The following is a 26,955-nucleotide window of genomic DNA, read 5'->3' on the forward strand; positions in this document are numbered from 1 at the left end:
ATACGCGTGCGCATAATGTCACCGTTTTCAAAATCTTGCACTTTGAAACCCGTTTTCAAAAGTTTGCATTTTCAGGGCCCCGAAATGCCATTATCATGTAAATGAACGGCCAAAACATTTTAGTTGAAAAGGGTGTCATGTCTTTGTTTAAAAACATTTTCCCAGAAAGTTAAAGTTAGAATTGTTTTCAAGAACGCGATTATAAACACAGCGAGGCTGTGAAATCCAATTAGTGAGTAGATGAGTTTACCTGTTCGGCTAATTACGTTTTAAAGTCGACATGAAATCAAAATTTACCCTATTTACTTTGTTAGCGCATATTACTAGTCTTGTGGTGAACAATTCATCCGTGCAAGTTAATACACAGAAAAAAATTGTTTGCCGTGGTAATCTTTAATCAAAATCTGAAAAGTTACTTCCGGTCTGGAATGGCGTTCCTCGTCAGTTTGACGGCTTGGGTTGAAAATGCTAAACCACTCCCCTCAAACCGTTAGTGTGCTATGAGCAGAGATGGAGAGGAGGAGCGCTAAAGTAAAACCCTGCCCTCTGTTCAATCTTCCGTTTCACTTGGAAATACGTCACAACACTGGAGAAAAGTCGTTTGCAACTTCCGGTTCACAGGGACTTTAATGTCCACGACAACTTCTGTAGCCTTTTTTAGCAACTTGTTTGCAACCGCCTTTTACAAGACAGGTGAAAGCTTTAAAAAAAATCACAAGAGAGTATTACTGATGTATTTTATAAGAAAAAGTGAAAATATCTTGAGCTTGTGGCTGCATCCGAAAACGTAGGCAGCTGACTTGTTGCCTCGCTGCAGGCAATGACTTTGCAGGCAGCTTTTACGCACAAAGGTTCCTCACGAAACTGATTTCTGACAGACTTCTTAGGCAGTGTTACGGTTTAATGATCTACAGCAATAATAGACGAGCTTTGGTGAAAACTAAGTGAATATTAAATGACTAGTCTACAATAGTAGCCTAACTTCTCGCTAGAAATGACATCATAATTGAAAAACATTGATCAAAAATATATATTTACACACAAACTGACAACCAGCTACAACTTTCAGACGCCATCTTTATTTTTCTAGCTCAACTGTCACAGAATGGAAAGCACAGGATTGTGGGATATCAAAGGCAGCAAATGATACATTGCTGCCTTCAAAAATCGATCAGATGAAGGTATCTCAGGAGACACGAAGTGCATTTGGACGTGCCTTGATGCCTTCCGACCTTGAAATGCGTCCTCCGAAGGCAGCATCTATCAGTTTTCGGATGCAGCCGTCACATTTCTGAACAGTCAAGTTTATGTAGAGTTTAATCTGGATACATACAAATACTTACATATTACATAAATAGACCAGTGAAATACAATGAAAGAAAATCCCCCAACACTATCATTGTAAATCAAAGGATTGTTTAATGATGTCAGATGTAGTTGGTTTTATAGCCTGTTAAGCTTCATAATTGAGTTCCAGTGGTGCATTAAAGTTAATTCACCAAAGCCCCTATAACTTCAGTTCATATCCCCTATTTCAACTTGCCATTGTTTTCCAAGAGATTGACTGTCTGCAACCGCATCTACCATGAAGCCCTCAGGCTGCTGTAATTGAACCTGAGTCTCAACATGGCTTGGCATGAATTGCACAGCATTCTTGTGTGGTTATTACAAGGTGAGAAATATTTCAAACACAAACGAGTAAAATTATCCTAAGGTCCTAAAGATTACAAACTATTTTATTTCATTTGCAGGAAACATGGAACGTCTCAGACAGTATCGTACTCAACCTAACAGTTCAACAAATCAAATGCCTATTGCATTACAATGCTAAGGACAAAGATCTTTGGATGAAATGTTTTGTTCCAGCTTCTGTTTGTGGGCGGTTTTTACTTCTCATCTTTTTCCCTGTTACACAACAGCCGCCTCTGCCTGGAACAGAGGGTGGGTGAATGCTGCTGTCCATCGATCTTTATGAATATTCTGCATAACTGACCCTTGGAGACATATGTCATCATAATCATTGCAATGCAAAAACAACAGAGCTGTTACTGTACATCTTGCTCTCTATCTCTCTTATGCACAAGGTAGTTAGCAACAGCACTCTATTCGCCAAGATAGCACACGTACGTCTCTAAGATGTCTGCTAAAGAGTGCTTTATTTGGAAAATTTCTGCTGTGTAAAAACATCTGATAAACATCCAACAGGAAACGTCTTAGAGACATATTACACATTTAAGCTTTCACTTTGTATTTAAAAAACTAGGCTACTATTGAACTAAACATTCATTGTAAAATATTAGGCTACAGTGTTGCTACGTATAGGCTAATCATAAATGTGGTTTTGCAAACAATAGCCTGATTTTGGTCACGGTCAAGACTTGGTTACTACTGATAAGAGTTTGGAGTTGAGGCTCATAAGAAAATGTTTGCTGATTAAAGATTAAATTCAGGAAATATCAAGATAAAACCTTGTAGTTCAAGCAACTGCTTTTTATAGTAGGCTACCAGTTTACTGTGGCTTAGGTTAATCGATAACCTTTACCTTGACTATAGCCTGTTCTTCTTTCTTATCAGATTGACTTGTGCAGTAGCCTATAGGCTACTGATATAATATATTTGTTTGTGTCATTAGAAATGCACTGCAGGAGTGGTCACGAACGATGATAGCTGGTTGTCCATTACAGCTCACTTTAAACGGTCAGTCGGATATGTGCACGCGAGATGGGGGTGGGTAGGTGATTTGCACATCACATGAAGCAGATTTAGCTCGGTCATTGAGTATAACATATGCAGCGAAGCCACATACGAATGACTTGTGCTTAACATTTGCACAACCCTGCACACAGGCTCGATTCCTCCAAGATGTCTTTCGTCACTGATAAAGAGCGAGCGAGAGAGAGAGAGAGAGCAGCTCTGGGAAGTCCAATTCGTTTTAGTGAAATGATTCATTCTGACGGTCCGTTCAAATGAACCGAATCCCACGACTGATTCACCTGTTATATTGAGTCTTCTTTAAAAAGTAGCGACAAAAGTCTTCGCGCGTCATTTGATTAGAAAGGTTTGATTGAAACACGATAATTATATATTATTACAAGTGATTCTCATAATGGCTTAGATCTCATAGTAATATTTTAGATACACACAACATGTTTTTACACGCCTGTTTCTGCAAACAAGGCCTACATTTAATAGAGGTATTATTTACAATCAGTGTTGTGTGTAACGCGTTACAAAGTAACGCGTTACAGTAACGTAACTACTTTTTCGGGTAAAAAGTAGTGTAACGCGTTACTACTAAAAATTTGGTAACGAAACGTAGTTCCTTTTTCAATTCGGCGCAACGTTACTTTTCCCATGGATATATTTGACAGCGACACTGCCTCAGCTGCGCGCTTGAGAGAAGAGAACTGTTGAGAACTGAAGAAAACGATTTAGTTAAATTAAATAAAATAACAATTTTGTGTGGAGACATGATTTTGACCACTTTATTAAGTTTGTTTTTGTAGAAAACCTGTATTTAAAGTGAATTTCGTTTTGTATTAATTGTATCTTAATTTTAATCAATGTTTTATCAATCAATTGCCTGAATTTAATAAGAAGTAAATTAAAGAAAACTATTTAGTTTCATATTTATGTTTAAATAAAATAAATAAATAAATAATTTAATCTATGTTGATTATATGAAAAGTGAAAAGCATGAGTAAGATCATAATTTTGTGCAATATATCGGGAGATAAATGGAGTGGGCAGACATGATTTAGACCACTTTATTAAGTTTGTTTTTGTAGAAAGACTTTCTTTAAAACGAATTTCGTTGTGTATTAATTGTATCTTAATTTTAATCAATGTTTTACCAACCAATTAATTGCCTGAATTTAATAAATAAGTAAATATGGCATGCAAAATAATCATGACGGCACCAGCACGTGAACTGGAGCTCGTCTCCATACTGTAAATGAACCGAAACTCAGATAAGCTATACTTGTCTCACAGACCTGAGAAATATATAGAAAGCTTGAATATGTGTACTTTTAAACAAAATATATTTTTTTCTCTCAAAATCTCTTTTTTTTTCTCCTACTCCCTTAGAGTGAGTCGTATGTCTGAAAACTAAGCTTATGTCTTCTATATTATTTTTTCCTATGCTATCAAGACGCGATTCGCACCGGTGTTAGAGAGCAGGAGCGCTTTATTGGCTGTTGCCGAAATTTAAAGTTCGGTGGATAGGGGGAGCGGAGCGGAGAGAAGTGGTGCGGGCGCGCTGCTCATCGCGGAGTGTCGCACTCTACCCCATGATGCAGAGCCGGCTGAGAATAAAAGTTGCCGCACACAGCAGCGCCAATGAGAAGGACTTTTTTTCTTTCGAAATTGATACTATTTTTTATAATAAAGAGCACAAAATAATTACCTGTTATGTCCTCCATTGTATAACTTTATGTCTACATATTTAGGAACAGATATTGGGTTCTGCCCAAAGTCAAGCAACATAAAAGTAACGTAATAGTAACGAGTAACGTAAAAAGTTACTTTCCAAATGGGGTAACTAAGTAAAGTAACGGATTACTTTTTTAAAAAGTAACGAGTAACGAGCAAACACTACTTTTTAAAAGTAACTTCCCCAACACTGTTTACAATGTAGGTATAATGTCTATACACTCCTAAATATTATCGATCTTGAATTTGCTTCTTGGAAACAAGGAACATATTCTTTCTTTCTTTCTTTCTTTCTTTCTTTCTTTTCTGAATATTTATTTTGTGTTAATATTGTATTTTGAAGTAATCTTTACTTGATAATTGTCAATGTATGTTGCAATCTTCAACAATGTAACTTTCAATTGATTCCTTAATAAAAAATAAAAAAGGAAACCTAAAAGTTGTTGGCTAAAAAAAAAAAAAAAAAATGGAAATACATTAAAAGTTTCAAATATTACGACATACAAACAATCAGAGACAATTTCTCAATATCATAAATCTTAAGTCATTATTGTATGATGATTATTTCTAAATAATTACAAACGTTCCTTAATATGATGGCATAAGCTACTCATAATAATGAAAAAAAACTTTCTATTATTTTGAAATTCTCAATATATTCAGATATTAACTCATAATTCCCCAGTTTCACAGACAGGTCTTAAACCTAGTCCTAGACTAAAATACATGTTTGAGCTTTCGTAACTGAAAGCAACTTGTACAGACCAGTGGCGGAGCCAGAGGGGGGTCCGGGGTGGCACTGGACACCCCTGACATGTGATTGGCCACCCCGGGTGCCACCCCAAAATTTTATTTGCTACTGGCAGTTGCTGATGCTGATTAAAAAAAATAATAAAAAATTACGTTCGCCGGCAGCGCGGCGCGCGCACAGTTTTCAAACGGACGAGCAGAGGACGAGAGATGGTTGCAAGATAGGCTACCGAACTTCACCGAATAAGAAAACATCATATTTGAAGTAAGTTTTTAAGGTTTAGCATCAGGGTGGTTTGCTCCGAATAGCCTACATTAGGCCTAATACACGCATATACAGTACTTGCCGTGTGTGTACGTTACAGTATACAAATGTTCTAGCTAATGTGAGGATAGGAGATCAAAACGCAGGCAAAGAAGAGCAGAAACAAGCGATATCATAATGCGATTACTATAGGACTATGACGCTTTATGGGTGTAGGGTGTTGATGGACTCGATCTACTGTGTTTTGATCATCATTATGAATCTGATCTAGATGTAGTCTTTGATAAAAATGCGATTTTCTCAGCTTTTTGTTCATGTTGCTTTTTATGAAACTTGCCAACATTCAAGTGTTGATAAGAAAAGACGCACGAAGCTAGAATAAAACATTATTGAAATTGTTGAACACCATGAAATTGTGAAAATGACCAAAAACACCTTCTTTTTTTTTTTTTTTTACACTGGCGAGAATAGTTAAGATAAAAATGTTGGTAATTGGATGATGATTAGAATATGAATATGATTGGAATCTTTAAATTTGTCATATTTTTGAACAGGGTCAATTAAACATGAAAAGAAAGGGAGAGATATCAGAGTTCTTTTTAAATAAGCACAAACATAGTCCAGTCATTTTATGAAAAAAGGTTGAACAAATTGCAACAGAAGCCAACTCAAATAATTTTGTATCCTCATTATGTCCTGAGTAAGGGAAAAAAAAGTCCAGAAGAATCCCATTAGGGGAAAGTTTCGAAAACTGTTTCTGGGGATTCACTTTTTATTTTACCTGCCTTTTGTCTTCTGCATTCTCCTTACCCTTGTCTCCTGTTCTTCCCTCAGACTCGTCCCCCAGAAACAGGCACAGACCCAGCCCCAAACCCCATCTCTTAAGTACTTCTTCCTGCCTCTATGTATTAATGTTCATGGGTAGCCTAAATGGGTTCCATTCAGACCTTAACATTAAGTATTTTACTGTTATGTGTCAACAAGATTCAACAAGACATTTTCACCTGGCTATACCCAATGTTTAGATCTGTTGTGGTATTTATGCAAATTAGCACATACGTAATTAGATTATGCACCGTTTGTCCATCTTAACAAACAATTTAAAAAAACTTGGAATACATTTTTTGTTTGTCTTGATGTAAGTAATCAACTCAGTAATTTTCATGGTGATATCTAAAGGTTAAAATTTTTACCCCATTCACATGAGAGAAAGAATGAATAGGCGTATGAATAGGCTATATTTGGGTCTTTTTCGAAATGTTCCCCTAATGGGATTCTTCTGGGCTTTTTTTTCCTTACTCAGGACATATTGAGGATACAAAATCAGTTGAGTTTGCTTCTGTTGCAATTTGTTCAAGGTTGACCCCCATTTTGTCTTAAAATGACTGGACTAACAGGCAGATCAGACCCCAGCCCTTGCATCACCACTGGCTAGTCAGAGTCAGTGTGGTCAGACTTCAGAACCAGCAACAGGTCAGAGCATCTACCAGACACAGGCAGTCAATCACATACCCAATTCAGGAATTTAAGTTGAGATGATTTTGCCAGATTAAAAGGATAGTTCACCCAAAAATGAACACAAAAAAATAATTATAAATTAAATAATTATAATTAGAAAGAATTATTATAAATTATTATAAAGAAAGAATTATGTTGTATTAAATCTTCCTAGGATAAGATTTTATATTGATGGGCAATAAAATTGTTTACATTTTTCAAGGACATGTCTGCTTGATGCCTGCTCTATCTAATTAAAAAATAAATAATTGTAAATAAACGCAGCAGTTCATAACAGACACATGCGGTATCTTATCTCCTTGGTGCTTCAGCTTTGTTTTCTGCAAATATTTTGGATGTTCAACACTTATAGACACAAACAGAGTGACCCAATTCCTTCCACATGCTTTTCCACTGTGTGTGTGTGCACTGTGTACCCCCGAAAGTAGCAGTGGCCACCCCCTGGCCACCCCATGTATAAAACTCTAGTTCCGCCACTGGTACAGACATATCTTCAAATGTGTCACTGCCATTGTTTTGTCCCAAGATATACACCAGTACTGTTTTTTTTTTTTTTTCAAGGCACGTTTATAAAAGCTACTTAAATGCCCTAATTGAACTAAGACCTAACCCTGGCTTAATCTAAGCCCTGTCTGAAAGAGAATCATGATTTAAACATGCTTCCATTGTTCGCACTTCAGTTTGGCCTTCGCTTCGCCAATCGGTTCTGCTGGGGAAAAAAGAATCAGTTCAAAACAATGATTCGTTCAAGAATCAAACATGAGACAGAGAAAGAGAGAGAGAGAGAGAGACAGACAGAGCCATCAGAGTATCAGAGGTAGTGTGGGCGTGCACAGACAGAGAATCCTGCAAACATTAACCAGGTGGTTATTCCTCACACATTTCCCTCTTATTTTCCTCCTCCAAGCTGCGCTGGAGAGACTTTCCTGTGCGTCACGAGGAATTAAAGTAACTTTACTGGAGCAATGCGGGAGCCGAAAACCAGCATCTCTTCGGATACAGACCCCTGAAACCCCCACAAACTCCACTCATGGCCACCGCCTGGCCACCCGCCACACAGAGCACTTTATAAGAGAGAAATCTACCGAAATCACGGGACGAGAGCCTCATATAACGAGCAACTCGCTGTTTGATCCAGATGGCGGGACACGAGTGGGATGATTGGTTTGAACGGGAGGAATTGATCGGGCAGATCAGCGACATCCGAGTGCAGAATCTGCAAGGTAAGTGCTGGAGGCATGGGATGGGTAAAAGAGTATGATCACGAAGACACGAACATTGGTATGGAAGTAACCGGAGTTGATCCAATGTCTCCATTCACCTCTCGCTGGGAAAAAGAGATACATTTACATGTAACAATATAGATATAATAGCGTTGCGCTTTAGTGTTCCATTATGGCAAGCCAATTTAACATGCATTCCTTAACGTGCTGTATCTATTTTTGTTACTCATACCTTTTTTCTAAGTATTAGCTTATAATTAATTTAGTAGCCTAGTGACTTTATATTTTTCAGTCTCACTAATAGGCTAACTATTCAGTAGGCTACTTAGATAGAAGGAATGGTCAATGAATTTAAATAGTGAGTTCAACTAATTATTTTCTTATACAAGTTTAAGTAGTTTAGATATATTTACTTCAATTAGCACTGTGCTTTAGCTGTTATGGGGCATTGTCAACGATTTGCAGTGACATTTTTCAGACATCATTCATTTTCAATGATAGCTGGTGATTTCCAGTGACACTAGCAACAGCAGCCATTGCCAATGCAACACAGTTGACAGATGTAGATTTTTTTTTTATTGAGATGACGTGTCAGTGTTTTAATTTGCTGAAACCTATTTGACTTGGAATTAAGACAGATTAGTACTTGTGTGCGGTTTCTTAAATGTACTTTTTTTTTATGTGTATGCAAGGGTCCGCATACACATAATTTGCACATGATGCAAATGTCGTCACCAAAATAGTATATGCATACTGTATGCGCACTGCCCGATCTTTGTAACTTTCTACATGCAGGTCGCACGTGCGCATTGAACTTGTTTTACACAAATCAGCTGTTCCTAGGGGTGTAACGATATATTATTGCAATACTCCAAGACATAAAAGGTTAACAATTTTTTTTACTGTTGATTAAAATGCTAAATTTGGAATTTCATTGTGGGTGTAAATTAATAGGCTTGGACTTGGTGCTGGTAACCAATGTACAGGAAAATAGTGACACCAGAATACAAATATTCATGATTCTGAGGCTGAAAATACAGAATTATTTCAGACGAATACGCTTGCACTCTGTCACTGACTAGATATAGGCTATTTAAAATAATGTAGGCCACTTTTTACTGGTAACGTAAGACATTTGGCATTATCAGGAACCACAAATATCACCCCACTGAATTATTATATATTATGTTCAACATTATATATATAGGCCTAGTAGTTTAATTTAGTACTGACACTAAAACTCTGTAAACTTTAACTTTTTTCTCACACAGAAATTTTCATTTTGGGTGAACTAAACACAATACAGATTGTCACTATCCATGATAGGCTACATATTGTTGCAATTTTGTATCGCTATATATTGTGACACAATATATTGTTACATCCCTAGTTGTTCCACAAGGTTGTTTCACAATATAAAATTAAAACTAAATTAAAGAGATGGAAAACAACAACAAAATACTGTGTAAAGGCATTATGAGATAGCTTCCACTTTAATTTAAAATACGTACAGAGGCATTTTTATCGGTCATAACTTCTGGAGAAAAATAGCTCAGACCCTGGACAAAGATGAAACTTTCTAGAATGCATGTCAACTGCTCGCATTCGTGTACGCTATCCAATGAAGTCTATTTTGAAAGGCTATGCTTTCGACTGTTATTTTTTGATTGAGTCAGTTAAATTGAGTTACTCTTGTCTTTTACCCATTTATTATATTAGTAACAAAAAGAAACACCATTCAGTTATATGGAAAAATTCTTTACAATATTGAATTGGCTTTTGGGAAAAAGGAAGAATTTTTTTTTTCTTTTTAAGAATGTTCTTTTGTATGTTGAGATTTTGTTATTGAAGTAATCTTTACTTGTTGTTTGTTATTAACTGTCTGAAATAAGACAGATTACAGGCAACCCACCATCTAGTCAATTTTTTAAAATATGTACTTGTGCACAAGCATAAAATACTAGTGAGATGTTAGTATTAATATGGACTTGTAAAATTGAAAAATATTCTAGTCACTGTTGGATAATTTCTATTATTAAATAAGTATATAAAATAAGTATGAGTAACAAGTAGTTAGTTTCAAGGAATAAATGTTACAGTGGCTTGCCATAGTTATTATTATAGTACTTTGTATGATTAGTAACTTGACAGCTGATAGAAGACCCCTATACATTTGAGAAGTTCAGACAACCAAGCAATCATCCTGACTGAATTACTAAATCTGTTGATCATGATGCAGAACCAATGGGTCACTGAAAAAAGACTGAATGAATTTCGCCCTTTTTATTTTTTTTTAGAGACAACTTTCTAGATAAGGGAAGCAACAGTTATCTGAATATAGTCTGCATGTGACTGTTCACCTGCAAAGCAGCCTTCGGTCCAACTTATTTGACGCATAAACAAGAATAAATCGTTGCCCTGGAAAGAATTGATTTAATGAGCAGGAGTTTTACACACCACTGATTGTGCATGTTCTCGGCTTTGCCATCAATTACTTTAATGTGCGCCGTTAATCGCTGCTCAGTGTTGGCCGGTGGCATTTCAGGCTGTTATATGTGTTTAGTATCGCAGGTTTCATGACTATGAATGACTAAATACATGTCAAGAAGTGAGAAAATGAACATTAGAGCCTGTAAAGTAGCTCTCTGAAAACTTTCAAATTGAATATAAAGCCTCTAGGCTGCTTCTGTGCCCTAGTGCTGTTCATTGCAATAGGATTTAGGATGTAATGTGGCTTGGATTTAGGATGTATAGGGCTTAGTAGCAGAGAAATTACTGGAGAATATAAATGAAGCATTGCAGAAAACAGATGCTGGAAGCAGATTACATAATATCTTGTCTTCAATGAAAGAGCAATGCCCTCTGCATTGGACCTCTGGAATTTCAATGCAATAGTCTGCAGGCCCTTGAGAGCTTCTAGATAATTTGGGATGCAGACTGATCTCAGTGCATGTCTGCTGCAGGTTTGTTTTGAAAAGGAGGCAAAATCCATATCTAAGCATGCACACATGTTCCACTATACAATATTTGGTGACAACTATTGAAATATTTTTTTTATTGTTGATACAGAGATAGTAGTTACAGTTGATCATTGTGGTATATTCGCTCTTTTTCATGATTGCCATATCACTTTGAGGATTATTTTGACATCTGTGCACTGTGTTATGCGAGTGAAATAAATATTTTTCTTGTATTCTAATAGTTGATATCTTCACTATCAATGAGGATTTTATGAGGCCTAAAACTAAATCAGATACCTATATTGAATATAAGTTTCTCAATTCCTAGTATTAGGGCTTACATTAACTTTTTTCCCACCAGCCACTGTGGCTAGTGGCTTTTTTCTTTTTTTTGTACAAGTTACATTTTATTAGTGGTGGGAAGATACACTTAGCTCACGAGACGTTACACAATATTGGGTTCACGAGACAATATTTTAACACTATTTTATGAAATCTTTAATGACAAAATATATGACTGGAAAGTAACAAAATGCACAACAATGCAGGACGGCTGTATTTTGAAATGTTTTGACTAATCTAGGGCTGTCTGTCACTTATTATTGTCTTAGCAATTGAGTAATTAGTCGATTATTTTGACGATTAATCGAGTAATCAGATTTTTTGTGTAATAATAAAATCGACTTATAAATTACTTAAAAACGTATAATAACAATGAGATAATAATAATTGGTTCAAACAAAGTATCAAAAGCAAGTAATAATTTGCTTTTGTTGAACAACACTGTTAAAATACTAAAATGTAATGCATAATAGAAACAATCAAGTTATGCACATATTACGTATTATTACAAATGCCAATATTTTAGATTTTTGTGTGTGCTTTTCCCCTTATTTAGACTGAATAAAGCAGGAAGACTGAAGCGTATGCTACAAGGAAAGCATCTCTTTGTATTCTTGGTCTGTGTGATAAAGTGCTTTTTATCATAAAGGTCTAAAAATCTTCTAAAATGGTGATAAACTTGCCACAAAGCAGAGCGCTGCTGATGATAGCAATATTTAGTACATATAAGAGTCGGACATCTGCTGAAGCGTTCTGAAGTGCTGAAACAGAGCCAGTGTGCACTAGAGTAGAAAAAGTGCAATAAAGTAGAGATCAGTGCGAATATACTGGACTCTCATTGGATGAGTTGTCAAGCAGGACATATTTTCATATGAAGTGTTGAATGAGAAATTGCTCAAGTACCCCCTCCTTCCCTGTTTCACATGCACACTTGCATACTTTTTAGGCACTTTTTTTCAGGAAACGCTGGTCTACATTAGAAGGCTTTTCAGGAAGAGTTGACCGTAGGGTAGAAGACTGAGTTTGCAGAAAAATCAGAACACTATCTCCCTGTCTTTTCCGTTATTCTCCTGTTTTTATCTGTAATTTTCCTCGGGCAGCTGAAGCTACTCCGATATCCACTCAGCACAAATTTAGCCTCACTTAAAACTCTTCCCTTCTGTTCCCTGTTTATGCAGAGAACACGATGAAATGATGAAATCTAAGTAGTTAATTCCTGTTGTGTGGCATGTTGTTTGGTTAAAGGGATCATTTACTCACCCTCATCATTTACTCTTCCAAACTTTTATGACTTATTTTCTTCATGGAACAGATATGAATATCTATACCAACATTTTCATTTTTGGATTAACTACCCCTTCAAGACCTCACCCTGTATGAATTTCTGCACAAAATTGCTGAACACAAAAGAAGATATTTTGAAAAATATGTGTAACCAAACAGACAGTTGATGGACCCCATTGACTCTCATAGTATGGGGGGAAAATACTTTGGAAGTCAATTGGGTCCATCAACTTTTTGTTTACCGGCATTCTTCAAAATATCTTCTTTTGTGTTCAGCAGAAGAAAGAAATTCATACAGGTTTGAAACAACTTGAGGGTGAGTAAATGATGACAGAATTAGCATTTTTAGCATTAGCAAAGGTGATTAACGTTTTGAAACGTGCTTTCCCTGTTGTTTATCTTCAAGCATAGTTATGTTCTTGGAATTACCTGAAGAGTCTCAGATAGAAGTTATTATAGTGCAGAAAGGAACTCGGAAACCATGGGAAGTCGCTGGTATTTCCCATGACCCTCCTTTTTAGATCTGAGGGATTCTGTTTGGCTCTGGAACATCTAGAGCCACATCATCGGTGGAGGAGAGCCGTGCTGTAGGTGTATCATTATCTATATTTAGCCGGCACTTTCTCCTGCACGCATGAGCGACTGGCCTCCCTGACATAGGCTGCATGTAAGGAGGATGCAGCTGAGTGCTAGAAACCTCTGCAGCTGAGAAATTATGTAAGCTTGGTTAACTCTATAGTTTCCAGGCCAGTTACTGGTGAATCTGAAAATTATTACTTTAGGATTACTTTAATCAAGCTCTGCTTATAAGATGTTTATGGTGTGCTGTTTGTAAGTAGGCCTATTTCTTGTATACAGCATGTGTTTAGATTTTCATATTGATTATATAATGGAGACAGTGTGCAATTTATTAGTGATGGTTGCCAATGAAATAATCACTGTATTGTTCACATCTGGTTTTCTTAAGTCATGGTACAAAACTTTGGCATTTAGCTTGTCTAAAACATTGTCCATTGACTATCATTGTATTTGAAAAAAGAAGAAGACATTTCTCAAAATAATGTTCCAAAGAAGAAAGAAAGTCACAGGAAAGTCACCAGTGTTTACACACATTAGCAACTCTATAGCAACTGCTTTTTGCATTATGGAGGTGAGTTTTGCATGGGAAAGCAACAAAAAAAATTTCATGTCAACATTTATTTTTATACTTTCCCAAAAAGAAAAATGTAATACTTGAAATTTAGATTCATTTCACTTTTGTACACTTGTGCCTTTTCTGATGGTTACTGAACTCTTTTTTTCTTTTTTTTCTTCTGTTTTAGGTAATGATAACATCAAGAAAGTTGTTTTATTAGTTGCGGGTGTTTTTGGCGGCTGGCACAGACCTGTGGTGATGAAAGATGAATAGTAGGCTCAGTGTTCTTCTGTCAGCTTTATAAGTAGTCTCATTGTCTAAACAGCCTGGTTTTCCTGATTAGCCAGTCATCTTGATAGAAAGATGATAAAAGTCTCGTTCTAAAGCAAATGGTGTAATGACTTGGACTTAAATGAATGGCATTGTTCATCACACATCCATCTTTTGTCTCTAAAACTGAATATTTTTGGATTGCTATGGTTTTGTTCTCATGATACACAAACCGTCAAGAGTCAATGTTTTTTTTTCCCATGATAGTTTTGAAATATTGTTAGTTTTACATTGTTCACCGCAACTTGCTTAAGGAGAGAAACAAGCTCTAATTGCTCTTGCATAAGAGTCTCTTGGTGTCAAGTAGAGTTTTTGCGAAGGGATTAATTAAATTCTTTCGGCTGACAGATAATAGCCATTGTCCAACAATAACACCCCTTCTGCTGATATTCAGAACTAAATGCTCCAGGGTTACAAAACTGAGATAATACATCTTTTTTTGATTTTATGTGCCATTAAAATATGTTTTTCAAAATAAGTTTTTACAAAAAATATGTTTGTGCTGTTCTTCGTTCACCCAGTCTTTTCATCTCTTTATACATTCTGCATATCTGTGATTGGAGGGGAGATCTTTTCTCTTGACATTGCACAGCTTGACTAGTTCCCTCATTCCCTCTCCGGTGACATGCGTACGATTCGTTTGATGTGAAAAGTGCTGTTCACCTTGTAAATCCTTAAGCCTCTAAAAAAATATAATTGTGACATTTAATCCCTTTATAAGCATGTAAATGCTTCAGTGTTCTCCTCTTTTATCTGGGAGTAAGTGCTGCAAAATACTTTTTATTGGTGAATCTCACAAAGATAAAGAGGTTTTGCATTGTGACAACAATTTTCATGTCAATTAAAGGCACAATAAGTAAGATTTTTGCATTAAAGGGATGGTTCGGAGTAAAATCAACCTAGGGTGCTTTGAACCATGACCTCGATCCAAATCACGGAAGTGACCTCGAAGACCGGGTTAGCGGTAGCATAAGCCATCAGGCAAGTGTTATTTAAATAAACTCCCAATGTACTTACAAACTTTTCAATGCCTCCTTTTATGAGTACAGAACCTATTTGTACTACTGTAGAAGTTTGGTACCATTCTGGGCATTATTAGTGGGGTAATTTACGTGATACATCCTTGGATCCATTAGCGCCTGCACTAAGCCATTCGGCTGATATCTCTTAATAAGCTCTAACTTTAATAATGTTCGACCAAGGGAAAAAAGGCTTCTGGGGGGGTGTTTGGCTCGAGGTCATGGTGCAAAGGACACTAGGTTGATTTTACTCCGAACCATCCCTTTAAAATATCCAAAAACCTCTAGCACAGTGTTATATATTTTGTTCACTTGTGTACTTGCATTATCCCAAATGTTTCCAACAATGTTTAAATCCAGAGAAATTCGCAATTTTAACCAGTGTAACGGCCCTCTTCTTTGCGTCGCCTGTCAATGACGTAATGTCCGTGTTATCCTCGGTTTCCTCTTTTACTGCCGTAGAAACCATGGCAACACAGTGAGTCTCATGAAAAAATGCGGAAGTACTAGTTGTAGCGTCTAGTACGCCACTCTGTTGTTGTTTCGCACAGTCGCCATGGACAATTCGTTATCGTTTGCAGCAGGTTCTGTCGCCAAAGATAACGCGTAAAACTGCACTGCGTTACCCCACCTTTTAATTCGACAAATAAAGTGACTTGTATGAGTAGTAATTTAGCATTAAACATTACGTTACTTGCGGCTAATTCATTAGAATGAAATAAAATCATGTGATCAAGCGTTCATTCATGAACCTGGTTTGTGAGTCCCGTCAGATTGATTTCCATCAGCAGTGGAGGTTAAGATGACAAATCCCATCATTCCTTGCTCCTTCACAGCGTCATCTAGCTACGCTTTTGTTATTGTATTGAATATGCGACCTGTAGCGGCAACACTTGCGTGCTTTTAAGGACATATTAGTTTGTCATTACCATAATGCAAAAAAAACCTTATCTCTATCATTTTTAATTACAGACCTTATTACAAACCTTAAAAGATAAAAACACTTGGATGCGTTCCAGTAATGAGAATTTGGGTGGAAAATCTATTTAATCAGCATGAGCAGAAAGGTACAATGCAAAAACAGTTCTAAAAGTAAACTTTATTTCTTTATGCAAAATATGTCTTGAATGTGATGAAATGTGACCTAAACATATAGTGCTTTCCAATTAGAGTTCTCCATCTACAAGGGCAGCAGGTCTCTGTGTAGCCCACTCAGGATTGAGACAGAAGCGTATCTAAATGTATTTATTTAAACGGAAAACATTGACATGCTCACAATGGCTGCTTTCAGAGTTTTAGAAAAACTGAAGCATGACTTGGTGACATTATCCTTTGTGCCATCTTTTAAATGAATACAGTACAGTTTTTGACCATTTAAATATATTTCATGAGACCTTCTTTTGACTGTAGTATAGTGTTTAAAGGAGAAGTTCACTTTCAAAAAAACTTTTGCTGATAATTTACTCACCCCCATGTCATCCAAGATGTCCATGTCTTTCTTTCTTCAGTCGCAAAGAAATTAAGGTTTTTGATGAAAACATTCCAGGATTTCCCCCCATGTAATGGATTCTATTGGGACCCAAACGGTAGAAGGTCCAAATGACAGTTTAAGTGCAGCTTCAAAGGGCTTTAAACGATACCAGACGATGAATAAGGGTCTTATCTAGCGAAACGATCGGTCATTTCAAAAATAAATAAAAAAGTTTAAGTTTTATAAGCACAAATGTTCGCCTTGCTCTGTTCTGTGATGCGCGTTCGTGACGTCACGTAATACGCAATTACGTTGAAAAGGTCACGCTTGAAAAATTTCTGTCCTGAAGAAAATGTTCTTTTTGGCTTTTTAATATTAAAACACCCAGGATACGCACACGAAATGGGCATTTTAAACGATAAACTGACACAAATACATTTGAAAATGTGTATATGGTCCTCCTTCCGCACATTTGTAAACACGTCAAGTGTGACCTTTTCAATGTAATTGCGTATTACGTGACGTCTTCAACGCGCATCACAGAACAGAGCAAGGCGAGCGTTTGTGCTTATAAAACTTAAACTTTTTTATTTATTTTGGAAATGACCGATCGTTTCGCTAGATAAGACCCTTATTCATCGTCTGGTATCGTTTAAAGCCCTTTGAAGCTGCACTTAAACTGTCATTTGGACCTTCTACCGTTTGGGTCCCAATAGAATCCATTACATGGGGGGAAATCCTGGAATGTTTTCATCAAAAACCTTAATTTCTTTGCGACTGAAGAAAGAAAGACATGGACATCTTGGATGACATGGGGGTGAGTAAATTATCAGCAAAAGTTTTTTTGAAAGTGAACTTCTCCTTTAATAAATGTGAACTAGAAAGAATGGACAACAAAATGCAGACAGATAAGTTGTCATTCATGGCCACCCAATCACAGTGCCATCACATTTTGTACAATTTGAAATATTATAAAGAAGCCAATATGGGGACAATGCTGATCCAGCCAGTGGATTTACGTTTTAAATGTTTTTGCAAAAATGTCATTGCAATTGGCATTTTTAATTTTAAATATGCCTTTAAACTCACCTTTAATTTGGTAGCCTACCCAAATAAGCAAATTCAAGCAAATTCTACCTAAATGTGATAGTTTGAAACCATGCTGTTTGGATTGTTTTTCTCACAGTGCTTCAATGTTACCCAATATATGCCGGTCATTCCACTGACTCAATCTCAATACAGCACCATTAAACACAACCAGGGTTGACCAATGTGCTGCACAATAAAAACAGAACACTAAGACAAAACAATATCATTACTAAAATACAGTGCAATAAAACTTCCTCACTGATAATGGCAAATCAAAAAGATGTTTTAAGTTAAAGTTAAAAACAGATAGTGATGGTGGAGATCTACTACAGAAGATTCCACAGTCTGGGGGCTGCTACCGAAAAGGTGAGGTCACCCCTACATTTCAGCTTTGACTTCGGGATGCACAACAATCTCTGGTTGGACGACCGGAGAGACAAAACTGGACGATGTTCAATCAGTAAATACGAAAAGTAAGGAGAAGCCAAAACGTTTAAAGATTTAAACTCTAAAAGAGAAATTTAGAAATGTACTCGATAACACACAGGCAACCAGTGCAAAAAAAAAAACGTAAAACCGGTGTAATGTGGTCCCGTTTTTTAGTACTAGGTACAAGTCTTGCAGCCACATTTTGAACTATCTGCAAGCGGGATAGAGTTGACTGGCTAATCCCAAAATACAGTTAAAGTAATCCAACCTAGATGTAATAAAGGCATGAATTACTTTTTCAAAATTTACTTGACAGAATAGGTTTGACTTTTGCTAGTAGTCGATGCTGAAAGAAACATGATTCGACCACTGTATTTATCTGTTTGTCAAATTTCAAACCATCATCAAAAATGATCACCCAGATTTCTTACCCAAGGCTTCACAGAAGAGGATAACTGTTTATACAACAGATTTCTAATTCTGATCCTGCACCAGCCAATCAACTACCATTGAGATGAATGGGACGGGTAACAGTTTATAGACCTCCTTGTTTGCACCATCAATCAAACTCTAATGTTGTGCTTTTGGAAGCCATTTTCATGACTACATAATTGACTAGTGGTTTCTATTTTATTCCCCTCTCCTACTATATATGGGAAACTCTCCTGTTCGAAATTCACAATGTCGCCAGGTGATAAGAATGGTTGGTTTCCTGCTGGATGATCTCACTTGGCAAAACCATTCTTTGCATGTTAAGCAAATAAGAGTCACATGATTCAGAGTCTGTGAATTTATCAGGTGACTGAAAGAGTAAAGAGTCCTGAACAATAATGAATCTGGTAACTGATTTGTGATAACTTAAGTGATTCTGTTGGTTTTGAATTAATTGCATTTGATTCTGAATTTGATCATATTCTGCAAATCTGAGCATCTTAAGAGATAATTGTATATCAGAGAGAAGGTTCTTCCACAGAATTTGCATTTCACCAGAAGAATTATGTCATTCTGTTTGGATGAAACATTGCTTTCATGGACGCATGCACATATCTTTGCTTTGTTGTTTCTTGATTGATTTACTATGGATTATTATTTTAAAGAGCATGTACAGTCATCGTAGCATAAAGTCATCTGAAGTAAACTTCTGTGGATCTTGCAATGTAGACGTTGGACCAATTGAAAATGTGTCTGTGCCATGTAATATTAAGTTATATGTGGAGCCTGGGAAATGAAAATAGAGCAGAGTTTGCTTTGTTAGGCAAAATTATTGCAAATCAGCTAATACTTGGCATATGAATAAAACTTAAGTATATCACTAAAGCCGTCATGTTTTAAATTCATTAAGCCCTTGACATAATACAATAACATTGAGGGCTGCAACAACTAAACGATTAAATTGTTTATAAAATAGATATAATAATGAAAACGACTGCTTCATTATTGATTAGTCAGTTTATTCATTAATGATTTTATTATTGATTAGTTGAGTCTTCACACAGAGAATCTCCATCAGTGATGGCACTTTGAAAAATCAATTTCTATAAAAAAAAAAAATCAATGTTTACTTACATTTTTGCAGTAAATGCAATAATTTCAGTTTTGCAAAACACCTTTGTGAGGATTAACTGTTGCTTTCATCATTATACTTCAAATACTTAATGCACAGGGGAAAAGCCCTTCTAGGGACAAGTGTTGCAAATTAGTTTAGCAACAAGCACTATGAAATGCATTGAATGGCTGTTGTCACAGTTTTATTTATGTTTATTGTATCTGTCCCTATACAAATAAAACATTAAAGCTGCAGTCCGTAACTTTTTTGGGTTAAAAATGATCCAAAATACATTTTTGAGCAAGTGCATAACCAGCCAGTGTTCAAAACTATCTGCTTGCCTTAGCTCGATTCAAAACGGTAAGCTTGTATTAATGTTTTTAACTCCAGTGGTACTGGTGGATTTCCATGGGAAAATTCGAGCATGTCTTTGCGTAATTACGTCACATCTGTACACATAAAGAAGGTGTCTCGGCTAGTAGGCTATGTTGCATGTGAGGATGTTGGAGGTGGAGATGTATAGCCTTTTCTCACAGCACTTGATATAATTAAACTTATCAATTTGATGGCGGATCCAGAAAGGTTCAAACAACAATCACCAGTGACAACTGGAGATTCACCCGTTGTAAAACGCAAAAGACTTCGGAGTGGCTACAGAAAAAAAGAGACTGCAATCGGGGATAAATATGATAAATATCGGAAGGGCATTAAATGTAGTCACGCAATGCTGATGTTATAAACATTAACAATTTGAGAACAAAGTATAATTTGCACGGTTTGACGTGATATGATAAGCGATCGTTAGATTTAATCGGCGCGATTTACTGCAATCTTTTTTTTTTCCTTAGTTGGTCAGAACAAAAGTGGATGTTACTTACTTGTTCAGATGACATTTTCCGGTGAAAATTCTTATGTTGGTCATACTTCCAAAAAGTAGAATCTGTGATTCTGAATGCCCGTATCCACACCGGCGCGGTGATTGACAGCCGCACATTCTCCTCAAAACACTGGATTCATCCGTGCTGTGCCACGCCGAGGCACAACCCACGTAAAGTTGATAATTCCGCGAATAACTGCAATTGCAGATTTCGAACAGAGATGACGACAAAGAGGAAAAACTACAGACTGCAGCTTTAAATAAATAAATAACAGAGAATGAAAGCGCAGTCATTTTGTTCAAAATAACAATTTGTTGTTGTTAAACATCAAATTTAAGTTTTAAATTAACCATAAAGGGATCTTAATCTTATATGCAACACAGATACTTATATTATTATATGAATGATAACTTCAAAAGGAGTAAGAGTTGGAAATACTTCATTTGTTTTTGTTATTTTTATGGGTGGATCTCACAAAACCATTCGAAAAAATATCTGGCTCATAATTCTCACCGAAAACTAAAGAAAGAAATATATAATTATTTTTGCACAAAGAAAATGAAGCATATTTTTAAGTCCATTCATTGTTTTTGCATTGTGACATTATTTTTATGACAGTTAAGGAAATATTAGTTGACATTACCATAATGCAAAACATGGGGGAAAAAATCTTAAGATTAATCAGTTTACATGCTGTATTTATAAATACAAACAGAACTGCTGACCACAGCAAAACAAACTACAGTCCTAACAAAGACATTCTCATGAAAGGTTCCAGCTCTGCTCATGTTGAACCTTCAGACACACAGAGTTCAGGCCCGTCTGTCACACTTGAGAGCTCAAAGCTGTCCTGTTTTGTTTGAGCGCTGGCTCTTTGGAGCTGGAAGACGGCCCCCTCATTAAACAGACATGGTCTGTGCAGAAAGATGGAGAGGACTGTGTTCTTGGCTGGGGCCCCGGGCCTGAAATGCTTTATAGGTCCTTTGGCAGGGAAAAAGAAATGGAGGCTGGCGTGTTAATGTTCTTTGTGATTTCAACAAAGGGATTTTTTTGTAGTACTGTATAATTGATATTGCTCCACTAAAGATCAAAGTTATTATCTAGTTTCATATCTTTTTTTTATGATTTTATGCAGTACACAAATGTGTATCATCTAATATTGTAGAAACCGTTCACACAAAACAAAATAAATAAGGTATATTTTTGGCTGAATTTTTTTTTAAACATTTATCACTATCGGTCAGCATTGTGTATTTATTTGTGCATGTGCATTTTTCATCTATTTTTACGTTTAGAAGAATTTGGCCATTATCAAATGCTCACTTAAGGTTAATTTAATATTTAGTTCAAAATGAATATCCATTTTCACACTGTACATTATAATATTATGCCAATAGTCATTTTTAGCATTAAAGTTTTGGAGTGTTAGATTTAAAATGTATTTGGTCAAAGTAGTACAGGATTTAAATATCAGCCATTTATTAATTATTGACTCATCATATTGTACATAGACCAACCATTAAAAATAGCATATTTTAGTGTGAACAGACTCCATTTATGTTTGGGTTCGAAAAAACAGCTAAAGCGCTGTAGGTGATCGAAACTTTACCACCCCCCAGCATGTCATACTGGGCTTGGTAATGCAAGAGCAGCCATTAGTAACAAGAATCCTTTGCAAGGATTAGCTCTTTTTTAGGGCCGACCAGAAAGAACTAGTCGTTGGAAGCCAGGAAACACTGTTTCATTAAACTTTGCATTACATGTTTAAACTTGGGGGTGTTTTTATTTGAATTAAAGAATATGTAGTCACATGGAAAACATAGATAAACATGTAAAATGTTTTAGTTGACGTAATTTAGCACTAGCTGAATTCAAGGAGACATTTAACAGCGGTCACATTACCCTAACATTGAATGATGAATTATCTGCCAAAATGATTTTTATTAAGAAAGCGCTCTGCTGTGAAGCATTTATGGTCTTATTAAATGTGTTGTCACAAAAATGGTTTTAACTTGGCCACTCTCTGAATGTGCACTATTGTGCTGTTGAGCTCTTTGTATGTGGCGACATGCCTAGACTTCCTGTTCGACTGTTGGGTCATTATTCCATCATGGCATTTAGACCACAGTTATTGATTCCAGCAAATGGAGCCTCTTTATGTTTTGGCACTAAATATAAATGAGGAAAGCCATGCCTCCAGTGACATCCCCATCAGGATCTTCCCATTCCTTGTGTGTGTACTGTACACCTATAAAATCCAAATGAGCCGCCGGCTGAGGAAAAGAAAACTTGAGAAGAAAGCATTCATCATGAGGTAGACTGTGTAGACGCTTTGCCTGACGGATCATGTAATCAAGCACAGTCTCATGGGAGGCTCCCCAACCACCACCATCTCTCTAGGCCAGATGTCTTTTATTTCAAAGCGTGTACACGAGGTCCAAAGAAACATCTGACCTTTCCTCCCAAACATGAAGTAAAAGAGTCACCACTTAGTACCATATCTACCTTTTTCACATTAGAAGCAAGTTTTTATTGGTCATAGCTGTAAGTCAGATGTGATTTATTTTGAACATGTTTTTGTTCTGTTGATGAAGAATAATGATAAAGCTTGACAAAATGCCACTCAGCTGGTTTGTATGACTTGTGTGACGAGCTGCATTCCCCACCATTCTCTGTGGCAACATAAGAAGCATAAGATAAAGGATCAGTTACAATTGTTTGATAAAAAAAAAAAAAATGAAGCTCATTGGTTCTTGCGGAAGCTCAATCGTGCTGCATAACACGAGAATGAACTTCATTGTTTTTTTTAGAAGCTCAAACGTGCTGTGTAACACAAGAATGAACCTCATTGGTTCTTGCAGAAGCTCAAACCTGCTGCGTAACACGAGAATGAACCTCATTGGTTCTTGCGGAAGCTCAAACGTGCTGCGTAACACGAGAATGAACCTCATTGGTTCTTGCAGAAGCTCAAACCTGCTGCGTAACACAAGAATGAACCTCATTGGTTCTTGCAGAAGCTCAAACCTGCTGCGTAACTCGAGAATGAACCTCATTGGTTCTTGCGGAAGCTCAAACGTGCTGCGTAACACAAGAATGAACCTCATTGGTTCTTGCAGAAGCTCAAACGTGCTGCGTAACTCGAGAATGAACCTCATTGGTTCTTGCAGAAGCTCAAACGTGCTGCGTAACACAAGAATGAACCTCATTGGTTCTTGCAGAAGCTCAAACGTGCTGCGTAACACGAGAATGAACCTCATTGGTTCTTGCAGAAGCTCAAACGTGCTGCGTAACTCGAGAATGAACCTCATTGGTTCTTGCAGAAGCTCAAACGTGCTGCGTAACTCGAGAATGAACCTCATTGGTTCTTGCAGAAGCTCAAACGTGCTGCGTAACTCGAGAATGAACCTCACTGGTTCTTGCAGAAGCTCAAACGTGCTGCGTAACACGAGAATGAACCTCATTGGTTCTTGCAGAAGCTCAAACGTGCTGCGTAACACGAGAATGAACCTCATTGGTTCTTGCGGAAGCTCAAACGTGCTGCGTAACACGAGAATGAGCCTCATTGGTTCTTGCATGTCAAGCAGGCATGCTTGAGCTTCCATTTACCATATCTGATTAATATTTATATGTGAATAAAAGCCTAAATTCAATCTGTTCATCATATAAAGTGATCTTGTCTCTTCAGAAAATTTGGACTGAACCGCTCAATTCATATGGATTAGTTTTACGATCTCTTTATGAATTTTTTGAAGCATCAAAGTGGTAGTCGTAAACTGTTAGTAGAGGGACCGAAATTCTTCAGATTTCATTAAAATATTTGTATTTGTTTTGAAAATGAACAAAAGTATTGCGTGTTTAGAATGACATGATGGTAAGTAAATGATGTCAGAATTTAAAAAACAATCAGGTCTTAAAAAGCTTCAAATTTGATTTTAAAAACCTGCAGAAACTCTGAATGAAGCAGTTTACATGCAAAGCGTAATTGGGATGAAAAGCAAAGATGTAGGTGTGTCAATATGGATTTTGCATAAACAGTTTATGATCTTTACACACACACACACACACACAAACAAAAAAACAGTTTAAGACATTTCATGATGTTTTGAGCATATTAAGTATAATCAGTGAAACTGCATATGAACCCAATCGGACTGCACTGATTTGTGAAGCAATTTATGGTTTACTTGCTAGAGACTGCAGCCTTACATAAAGTCCATTGCTCAAGAGCACAATGATGGTAGTTTTTTACTAGCCCAGACCCTCTGAATCGCATAGTTTTGCTTTGCTCTTTGTATTTTAATGTTTATTCTACAGCAGAGTGTAAAACATTTAGGTATTAATGATGTTTCTACAAGTGTATGTGGATTCTTAGCGTAATAATGCAAAGGCAAGCAAATTTGCCATTGGCTGCTCATTAAATAAAACAGCTCAGTGGATGTTTGCCGTTTATGGTCACTGGTCATTCCACATTGACTATAATTATTGTGTGCTGTTTGGCCTTTGTTGCCATGGCGTGCTCACAAGTGAGCAATTGCTTCAGGCTACATGTGATTAATGACATGGAGCTGCTGTTTTAGATGAAGCAACTTCTTGCCGTTTCATCTCCGTGCATCATTTACCTCCGTTGACGTGACGCTGTTGTTTTTGTTTCTCTTCCAGTTGAGAGGGAGGTGGTGCAGAAAAGGACATTCACAAGATGGATGAATCTACATCTAGAGAAGGTCAGTAGGAATTTTTTTGGATCCTATGAACCCAGTAGATGGAGTTTATAGACTTCAGATGTTCAGATTATCCTCCTTGTGCACAGATCGAGGCATCTTTGTGGTGGTTACATGTAGCCTACTACAAACAGGAAATGTATACCTCCTTCTCTCTGCTGAATTATTAATGAAGGAAATTGAAATTGTAATTTCTTAGCATTAATTATGCATGAGGTTGAAACATTAACCTGAGTTGTAAGAAGAATATCAGGGCTGAGGAAATGGTATTGGGGGGATGTAATATTTTTGTGGGCCAAACTGCATTATGCTCAAATTTGATCAAAAAAATTATTTACTTACTCAATTGTGTTATGTATATGTACCGGTATATATATACATATATATACTTTATTTATGTATTTATTACTAATATCAGTTTTAAAAAAAATCATGTTTTGATTTTTAGGGCCAGATTTACTGTTTAGTAAATCTGGCCCTTACTCTTCTGATGCTCCCTTCACCCACTTTCACTATCATATTTTCCCTACCAGAAATGGCGAGACAGACACAAAACACACACACACATACATTTGCATAAAGCATTAGTCATTGAACACAACTCGTTTAGGCCTTCTCTTTTGTTTTCTCTGGCAGTCCTCCGCGGCTCTTCTTGTGTTGTAGACAGCTTATAGATTGTAATGCTGCCATTCTTCAGAGCCTCATAATACTGACTGAAAACACTCAGCGATGAATCCTTTGTTTTCATGCACAATGTCGCTCTATTCTGTGCCCCTGAGTTTTGGCTTCTTCTCAAAACTGCGACCCACCATCGGACAATTACACTTTGTCTGTTCTGTTTTGGTGGAAATTTTCACCTTTAACCCTCCAGTTTCCACTGTTGTCCCATCATATCCTTTTTATTCTTCTGACAAATGTTATTATTGAAGAAGAGTGGGTTTTTCCTCCTACACATGTTATTTAAAAATGTTTTCATAGTATTGAATTTTTTTAGAAATATATTTTTCTCTGAAGTTCTTCTCTTATATGAGATCTGTTCAAAGGATCAAAAGACTTTATAGTCATTTTACTGCTGTGCAAAAAAACTACTGCTTTACTGCTGTGTTGGTATCCCGTGTTCTCAAGCATTCACATAAGACTAAAGTATAAAAAAAGTCAACACAAAATTTAGACAAAAAAAAAAATGTAGATCAAATGTTTAATACATAAGATAAAACAATATGACATAAATATTATCTTTTATATGAGTTTAGATACTGAACTGCATGTTGTTGTTTTTTTTGCTGTGCAGTGTAACCCTCGTTTGGAGGTGCGGGATCTGTTTCGCGATATCCAGGACGGGAAGCTTCTGATGGCTCTACTTGAAGAACTCTCAGGATGCAAACTGGTGAGAATCATTTCAGTAGATTTTCTGAATCATTTTACTTCATCTGTTCCCACAAACGGCTAAGAAAACGCTGACCTTTGATCTTTCAGCTGCATGGGTTTAAGCCATCCTCGCATCGTATTTTTAGGCTCAATAACATCGCCAAGGTATTGACATTTCTGGAAGAAAGAAACGTAA

General features: G+C 36.6%; 1 protein-coding gene across 1 annotated transcript in view; it reads left to right on the forward strand.

The window, feature by feature from the left end:
* The first annotated feature begins 7,786 nt into the window (after window positions 1–7,786).
* The window catches only part of clmna (calmin a), a 28,740-nt gene continuing 9,571 nt past the window's right edge, over window positions 7,787–26,955 (forward strand). The window contains exons 1-4 of the mRNA XM_084097008.1: window positions 7,787–8,190; window positions 25,333–25,394; window positions 26,683–26,778; window positions 26,868–26,951. Of these exons, the coding sequence (XP_083953134.1) occupies window positions 8,106–8,190; window positions 25,333–25,394; window positions 26,683–26,778; window positions 26,868–26,951 (327 nt within the window). The 5' untranslated portion in view covers window positions 7,787–8,105. The remainder of the gene's footprint in view (window positions 8,191–25,332; window positions 25,395–26,682; window positions 26,779–26,867; window positions 26,952–26,955) is intronic.

This window comes from Abramis brama (genome assembly GCF_963993115.1).
Source record: "Abramis brama genome assembly, chromosome: 21".
NCBI classification, from domain to species: domain Eukaryota; kingdom Metazoa; phylum Chordata; class Actinopteri; order Cypriniformes; family Leuciscidae; genus Abramis; species Abramis brama.